At 45.6% G+C, this 9,291-nt stretch overlaps 1 protein-coding gene across 1 annotated transcript; it reads right to left on the reverse strand.

Annotated features, from left to right (window-relative positions):
• Positions 1-9,267, reverse strand: LOC135373818 (uncharacterized). The gene is made up of 3 exons (XM_064606882.1): positions 6,457-9,267; positions 4,321-4,477; positions 1-250 (listed from the first exon to the last, which is right to left on the reverse strand). The coding sequence occupies exons 1-3, from the start codon at positions 6,587-6,589 to the stop codon at positions 34-36; spliced, it is 507 nt and encodes a 168-aa protein (XP_064462952.1). The 5' UTR covers positions 6,590-9,267; the 3' UTR covers positions 1-33.
• Positions 9,268-9,291: the final 24 nt, after the last annotated feature.

A 9,291-nucleotide genomic window follows, 5' to 3' on the forward strand; every position in this document is an offset into this window, starting at 1 on the left:
TGACAATAATCATTATTTTAATGGGAAGTTAATCTAGCAGATGCTTTTGTAACAGCAGCTTGTTACCACCGACATCACAAAGATCGATGTTGCCAAAGTCCACATGGCATGTATTATATGCCCCATCGACGTTCCACACATTACCACCATTAGCTTCTTCCTCTGTGCAATGAAAGACGCGGCAATCTCATCACTGCATCCTTTCCGTTTGAGTACTTCGGGAACGCACTGCGTACTGTATTCCATGGAACTGGAAAAGATGACATTGAAAGACATACAAAACGCTGGTCAATTGAACTCTGACATAACCTGGTTGCAGAGGGTAAGAAGCACAGGGATAAAGATAGACGCACAGAGTCGCATAGATAATGCCGTAATGCATTTTCACTTTTTCGGCCTCTTCGAGATTTGCCGCAGGTCACCGCGAGCACTGGCATGAAAACGCGCCGTTCGACATCCCATGGCTAGGAGCGACCTGGACGTGTAAATCGCTCATCGCAGGGGCCTGAACCGGGTCCTTTACTATGTTCATACGAGACGTAGAAAGGGTGTTTTGGCCCAGGTGCAAAAAGAAAATCGAGTCTCAAGTGGGGTATAGTGGAACTACTTGGTCAGCAAAGTGCTCTGAAGGCGAAGTGGTTTGAAGTAAAACCATTTTGTGTGCTCTTCGACATCAAAGTGGGTTTAGACAGAACCGCTGTGGGTTAAACTGGAACCACTTGGAGTCTTAATGCATTGAAGTAGGACCACTTTGAAAGTCAGTTAGACGGGTCTTTGGGAAGTGGGACGGGAAGTGGGCCTGGGAAAGAGGAACGCTAGCTGTAACCACTTGGAAATGAGAAATGGACGACTTTGGTGAAAGTAGGAGCTGGAAACATGGCTTGCGACAGCAAGAAAAAGAAGACAATCCGACTGAATCCCTGTTTTTTTCAGGAACCCAGTATTGCATTTTATGGACCAACTCAATCCGATAACAAATAACTGGAAGGTGATGCTGCTGTACATTTGTTGTGGTAACTAACATGCATCTTGTAGATCTGGGAAGGCCATTTCATTCGGGCTTGAAACTGAGTAGAATGTTGTTGTTATAACGAGAATCACGCGACAACCCCGAGCACATGCTGAAATCAATATCTCTAGTCAATAATATTGATAGTCCGTATGCGTGCACATCACTGGCAGGAGCTCTTAACGTGACTAATTTATGTCCAGGGCCGTCGGTTGCTGGGTGCAGCGAGGGCAGTTGCCCCCTCCTGAAGTTTAGCTCTGGTTGTCCCGACAGCCCATTCCGAGAGAGACTCGCTTTTAGCTGTTACCGGGCAGTGTGAAAACACAGTTTAAAAAGTTGAATGCGAAATTCGCCCGAATACGAATTGGTCGAATTGGTCCGTTGGTCGATGGTCCGAGGACGAACTGGTCCTATGTACCCGGTTACGGTATACACTCTTAGAAATGAACTTCACCGTATACCACGCTCCTAGCCAATCATCATTTCCAATGATATCGCTATCTGCCCTCATTTGTCGAAAGAGGGAGGCGTACGACTTTTTTTGTGATACTTATGCTGTTCATAATTGTCACAAAAATGGCGTACGCCTCCCGTTTTCAACCGATCAGGGCAGATAACGACATCATTCGGGATAACGGTTGGCTAGGAGCGTGCTCTGCGGTGAAGTTCATTTTGAAGAGTGTACGGTACTGTATGTGCGGAACCGCTATGCAAAGAGTACCGACACGCCGTTCAGTATGGCCTTGCTCCGACGATAGTGGAAAACGATTTTGTGTCAACTACTGCCGCTTAAATCAGGTGTACACTCTTAGAAATGAACTTCGCCGCATAGCACGCTCCTAGCCAACCGTCATCTCGAATGATATCGTTATCTGCCCTGATTTGTTGTGAACTGGAGGCGTACACCTTTTTTGTGACAATTATGAACATCATAATTATCACAAAAACGGCGTACGCCTCCCGTTTTCAACAAATCAGGGCAGATAACGATATCACTCGAGATGATGGTTGGCTAGGAGCGTGCTATGCGGCGAAGTTCATTTGTGAGACTGTAGGCAGTGAATATGGAAACTGCGCCCGTTTCTGTATTCTACACTCTTAAAAATGAGTTTCACAACGTAGCACGCTCCTACCCAACATCATTCCGAATGACAACGTTCTCGTCCCTGATTTGTTGAAAACGTGGGGCGGGCGGAGCCTTTTTTGTGACACTTATGGTGTTCATAATTGTCACAAAAAAGGCGTACGCCTGCAAATGCCTTTTCAGCAAATAAGGGAAGATAACGATATCATTCGAGATTATGGTTGGCTAGGAGCGTGCTATGCGATGAAGTTCATTTCTAAGAGTCTAAATGACAGTGTTCTGCTCGCCTATTACCCACTTTGCTGTAAAATTTGGAATACAGGATCGTAGTGGTGCCACTAACTGCATCTTTCAATTATCCGTGAAAGCTTAAGATGAAGTGTCTGTTATCTATTCCTGACTTTGTGCTTCAATGCTGCTTTACATTGCCGCAAAACCAGCTGCGAACTTAAAAATCGAAAACAAAGGTACTATGCTCTTAAGTACGCGTGTATGGCTGACAATAAGTGGGCTACAGAAGTGGAACCACTCGCCAATGGCTATGCAAAGTGGGTGATTTTGGTTTCAAGTGGGTGATTACCAAGTTATTCTCCAAAGTCATTCTTTTCATAAACCACCTGGGGGATATTTCGTGACTTGCGGTATGTAACAATGGGGGGAGGGAGGCGAAGGAAATAGTTCTTTCAATTTTTTCTCGCTGCCTAGTATGTTACGAAGAAGCTGAAGAATAATGACCCTTGTATGTTGTTCCAGCCTCAGAACATCAGTTGTCTCATGCTGCAGAACAGTTTTTGTATTACTATGCGCTTTGCTGTAGGTGCTGTGGTGTAGGTGTGGTCATGTTTTTGCGTCCCTCGTTAGGTTTATTGGAAAGAAGCGTGTCTCTCTGTGCAAAAGCATTATTTCGCGAAGGCAGTTTCAATGAGGTCGCTCGAATAAGTACACTTCCTGAAATCAGCGGGTATTTCATCAGCGCGTCTGTGGAAATCGTCGCTATTGGAACATATGCGCTTCAATCGTGAAAAGCAATATTTCTTCTCTCCTACATTCGTGTGATAAATATTGAAATGAAGATACTGACGTCTGCCAGTTGGCTTCTTGTAAATGCCAGTGACTGGCTTTATTGAAATATTATATGAACTAAATGTGATATTATTGTCTGCTAATATGGGGTAATACAACTATAACTAATTTGAACGAACTACATGTTCTCCAAAGAAGGGCTATCCGCTTTATGATGAATGCTGACTGCTTTACGTCCTCTACCGAACTTTTTCGGCCTGCTCACGTCCCTACGATTTGAGACATATGTACATACTAAAGCTGGGAATAGACTTTTTTTAAAAGTACGGGAAAGACGGATATACCTCACACATAAGAGGACCCCATATCCCATTCGAACGGCAAGAAAGTTCATGACTCTAATCCTAAGGACTAACTACGGTAAACAGAGCATGCCATATCTGATACCACTCTTTCAGAATAAGCTTAACCACCTTCTAAAACAATGGCTGGTCCACATTTCTGTAAGACCAAAAATGGAATAGTAAGAAAAAAATGTTGCAGGAGAATTGGGTAGGGCTTTCCAGAGAATTAAAGAGGACTTCAGCCAAGAACTGTCACCTGACCAAACAACAAAAATGTGGTCGATGTATCTCAGGAAAATGAGCTGCGTGAAGGGGAAGAATTCGCGGGTATTTTTTAATTACCACGTGAAGAGGCTTGTATAACTAAGGGACACGCGGGATCCCATCCCTGTGCCGTGTACATGAAGAAAATGTCTACCGTTAAACTCAGTTATACTGTAGAACCAATTTAAGAAGTGGCAAAACAGACCATTGAATTCGGGAGATTCAATTGAAGCGCGTTAATGCGCAGGACATCGTCAGGACGCCATTGTAACATGGTATGTATGAATCCTGGTCAGAATTGCTCCTAAAGCACAATAGGCTGGGTAAATTTGGCTGCCACTACAGGACCATCATACAAGATACAGGACCAATACAAGACACAGTGACAGAGCATTGGCAAAACTGGCTGGCCGGTATCTGTTCCCAATAATGGTCCAATATGGGGCCACAGTTACCATATAGGACTACTATAGGCAATATTGGTTTCCAGTATTAGAGAAACCTTTGTCCAATATTGGTGTGCTGTTTGGGAGCATTGGTCCACTTCTCTATCACAACAGCGGAACCCCCGTTGCCAGATGTCGAAAATCACTTACCAGCACTGTTGTTTGTGCATCTCGGGGCTCATATCTGCATCGTCTGACTTTCCGTCAGGTTTTACAGTAGTAAGTCCATGTTCCTGTCTGTATTTTTTGCCGCACTCAGTGTCGGCGTCAATCGCCGTTTCTTCGCTGCACTTCGGAGCAACGTCGCCTGATAAAAAAAAAAAAAGACATGTGCAGGGTGGTCCACCAACCATGATAGAAATTCATAGTAGAAAAAAATAAGCCCCGGAGACACATGCGGTCAAGAAATTGTATGCGGGACACATTGGTAAAATTTTTATTTCATTTCAATTGGTGGAAAGTTGATTTCTTGAATGGAACTCCGAAATTTCCCAAAACAATCTAACGTTTTTTTTCGTTTTTTTTTTTTTTCGGAAATGGGTTCCCCATTGTCACTGTTTCAGTGTAGCACATAATTCCACTCGTAATTCAATTGTAACTCCCGAAATTAATTCACCGAAAATCCGTGGAAGTAAGCCCTTGGCTCCGCGGCTGACACGCCGCATGAGGGGGGAAAGGGTTACAAGCCTTACCCACGGAACAAACACTCGCGGTAAGTGCAGGAATCTGAGCTACCTTATCAAAAATGTGGTCACCCGACAGCTTCTCCCCCTTCCTGTGGCGTGTCAATGTAGCCTCCTTTCTCGTTAGCTTTGTGGAGCTTGGCGGAGCCTATAGGACTCATTTCCACGGATTTCCGGCGAATTTATTTCGGCAATTGCCATAACATTACGAGTGGGATTAACTGCTATACTGAGTAAACGTGACCACGGGGAACCAATTTACGCAAATAAAACATTAGGTTGCCTCGGGAAATTTCGTAGATGAATTCAAGAAATTAAGTTTCAGTCAGTTGAAATGAAGTAAAAATGTTACCAATTTATGGCAAAAGTCATTGGCAGAAAAAAATCCCTTGACCGCATGTCCCTCCAGGGCCGACGTTTTTACTGTTAATTTCTGTTATGCTTGGTGGACCACACTGTATATATATATCTACACATTGTGCCTTCTCTAACGTGTCCAGGAATCCTATTCAAGAAACAAGTGCTACTTTTCGGCTACTTGACTAAGAAACTACTACAGAAGCAGTACCTGTTTCTTACTCACGTAGCAGAAAGGCACCACTTGCTTTTCTTTTATCGCTCGCTCTAAATATAATTTCTGGACACGTTAGAGCAAACACCCTGTATATAAGCTGTATAAGCGCACCCTGTATAAGTCTACGCGGAAGCTCCGCCATCTACTGTACAATTGGAAAATGACAGCTGGTCGTATTAAGTGGCCTCATAGGGCTTCCAAGAGTTAAGGGAAGCCCAAGGCCAGTAAGGTGCTGGTAAAGTACCGCAGTAAAGTACCGCAGTAAAGTACTGGCTTCGCACTGGGCTTCCAGTGGTGAGTCACTGACACGGCGGGAGCACATCGCGTGTCACTTGATCTTTCGGCGCCACTCGCTCAAACGTCGCATGCCTGCGCACGGCTGACGATCACCCGATAAGCCCGAAACAGCTGTGCAGTGCTGGTATGGCTACGTTGAGCATTTCTAAACTCTAATGTAGTTGGTACCTTTTTAACTCCGCCGTCGCTCGTACCCCTTTCCTTCAGCATATAAAAGACTCCTTCCTTGTTCGAAATTCGGTTGAAGTACTGGATTTTTTTTTGCGAAATAATAATAATAATAATAACTTTATTTTTTGTTATGGTACCCAAAAACAACCACTAGGGTCTACTAATTGGTGCACCACATAAGGCTATACAAAAGAAAGTAAAATATACAAAACGACAGTAAAATACGACAGTAAAATATACAAAAAGCCAACAAGGTTAACGGTGAAACAAACGAAGTTAAATAGAAACAATGGCACTAATACTAGTAAGAAAATCACGAGAAGGAGCGAAAATGTTGATGTCATGGTGTTGTAAGGCGGAGTTAAACATTAGTTGTAAACGATTGATTGGATGAAGCTTTGCAAAAGAGTGAGGATAGAAAGAAATAATGTGTTAATGTGAACTGACACCAGTCCTGTATTACAGCGAACCCAAAAATGTGGACGTCTTCATCTCGGATGACACGAAGACGCTACGGAGGGCAAATTAGGCATCCAGCAGTCCTGCTACTGCGGTACTCACACTTCGAGGTCGATGGGTCACATGCAGCCAATATTCGCTTGCTCCACATTTCTTCGGAACTTGCGAGAATCCAAGCATCGCATCCTTTCTCTACGAGTCGAAGGGGAACGCAGTCCTTGCCGTAAAGCAACATACTGGAAGAGATGGTTGAAACACGAATTCAATTATTTCCTTGTGGTTGTAGCACCATCAAGTCATAGACGTTGGGTGCAAGGTATACACAATACGCACACAACGCAACTGCAACGTGATTCACCAATGAACGTAAATGCAAAGATACGTAAATCTCCAGTGCATAAGTCATGCACTGCACATCGGTACGGTCAAAAGTAAACAAAATATACCAACCAAATTCGTTATACGGACCTGATTTAACATTAACATTTATCGCTGTTGAAAGAGGCCTGGTAAGGGACCTCGCGCTGAGCTCTGTTTTACAGCCTTGATGTGTGTCGCACGAGAGCTGCTTGGTCCGTTAAATTCAATTCAAATTCACCTATCTCATCTACGTTGCATGACGTTACAAAAATAATTATGCCTCTTCCTAAAGACGAAGAACAGGCGCAACGCAGGTCTTGTTCAAAGATCCAGGTAGCCCGGCAGAACTACCCACGCAAAATACCCCTCATGCAAAACATCCAATGCAAAACATCATGTCAAACACCCTTCAGAAGCCTTCGTTGGGATAGCAGTACGTGGACTTGCGTGCACAGGCATGTCTTCGTTTCGTACCTGGGAGATGAAAATAGGCGATGGGACAGTTTTTGACCGGGTTCGGAACTGATTAGAAGGGTACTATGCTGCATAAAAGCGCATGTTTGGAACGCTGCGGCATAGTTTGTATGAAAATGCATGAATATAGTGAGTTCTGTACATAATCCGATATAGTCACCTGCCTTTTCCAGAGACTTGCTCTGTTATTCCGTTGTCGTCGTATAATTTGTTTTCGGTCTTCTTCTGTCTAATATTCTTGTTACTTCAGTACTTTTTTGTCGTTTCACTCGTACAGTCCACACAGCCCACTTTGTGAAGTTGATTCGGCATTAAAGCGACTCGAAGCACACGCAGAAACACACACGCGAGACGTGCCTTGTAGAATTTATCTCTGGGACAAAACGACAGGAGACCTCTCCTGCACTTCGCCTCTTCATTTATCGGTACCAAGACGGATGGTGTTCACCCCTCTCAGCCATCAACGGGTAGAGTTTGTGAAATAATTATGGGAACACCGCGGTGTCGCGTTCCTCCATTCGAGCAACACCGTATATAGCGGCAAACAGGCGCACACACATTCTGACAGCCGTGCCGGGGAATCTGCGTCCAGGGCAGACTTGTGAGGGAAGGGAAGTGTGCCGACATATGTCTCACAGCGTCCGAGGAGAACCCAGCAAACACCTCAATTTCTTTGTGTCTTTGCCTGTCATTTGTCGTTACGTAAAGAACGCGCGACCGTCAAGGGGTGACGATCAATGGCAGACGAGACACACAGTAATCGAGGGAGATTATTTTGTCTCAGGCAGCTATATAAGGCTCAGGCTGTAATATAAGACCTCAGGCAGCATCGCCGGCACCGGTAGTCAAACCGGTCTTGGCGTGACCTGGACAGCACGTTAACCACAAGGCCACGCGAGCTGCCCTTTTTCAAGCAGCACAACATCTTGGCCCAAATATTCGACCAATATTGATTCATCCTTGGTTCAACTTTATGCCGACATTGCCAATGTTGGCCCAATATTTGACTGACATCCAATGTTGTACTGCGTGGTTTGTGGGGCTAAAATGCGAAGCAAACCGTGCGCAAGCTGCATCCTGTTATTGTGACTAGACCTCGGCAAAACTCACTCATGAGCGCGCTCACTCATGCTCACTCACGCTCAATTGGCCTAATGAACTGAGCGTGAGTGAGTTTGAGTGAGCGAGCCGAGAGCTGAGCGGACCATGAGTGAACCCGAGTGAGCGAGCCGTGAGTTGAACGGGCGGTGAGTGAGCGTGAGTGAGCGGGCCGAGAGCTGAGCTGGATGTGAGTGAGCATGACTGAGCGGGCCGAGAAGTGAATGGGTAGTGACTGAGCGTGAGTGAGCGAGCCAAGAGCTGAGTGTGCAGTGAGTAAGTGACCGTGAGTGCGCACTGAGTGAGCGTGAGCGCGCGATTCGAGAGTTGAGCGGCCAGTGACAGAGCGTGAGTGCGCGAGTCTGGGGCTGAGTGGCCAGTGGGGCTATGAACTGAGTAGTGAGCGGCCCATTTGCCTACGCTCACTAATTAAATAAACATCCGAACTTCTTCGCACGAATTTTACTTCGCACGAATTTTACTTCGCACGATTACGGAACCTCTGTTTTACGCATCGGGACCTTCAGCGAAAAATATTGCAGAAAACAATGCGTCGACACTTAGTGATTTTCCCGAGTAATTAATTGGTTTCTGTTTACATATTTCTTGCGCTGAGCAGTGCACCAATGATCTCTTTGAATCAGCTATCCGGCTGTCAATTTCGTGTTCATCCGCTCGGTTGACACACGGGGGTGATGGAAGATAAGGAAGGGCCCTAAGAATGCAAGACGCTTAGCGGGCGGTGAGTGAGCGTGAATGAGCGAGACGAGAGCTGAGCGGATGGTCAGTGAGCGTGAGTGAGCGAGCTGAGAACTGGGCGGATGGTGAATGAACTTGACTGAGCGATCCAAGAGCTGAGCGGACGGTAAGTGAGCGTGAATGAGCGAGTCGAGAGTTGAGCGGACGGTGAGTGAGCGTGAGTGAGCGAGCTGAGAACAGGGCGGGTGGTGAGTGAACTTGACTGAGCTAGCCGGGAGCTGAGCGGACGGTGAGTGAGCGCGAATG

This window comes from Ornithodoros turicata, unplaced genomic scaffold (genome assembly GCF_037126465.1).
Source record: "Ornithodoros turicata isolate Travis unplaced genomic scaffold, ASM3712646v1 Chromosome32, whole genome shotgun sequence".
In the NCBI taxonomy this organism is placed as follows: Eukaryota; Metazoa; Arthropoda; class Arachnida; order Ixodida; family Argasidae; genus Ornithodoros; species Ornithodoros turicata.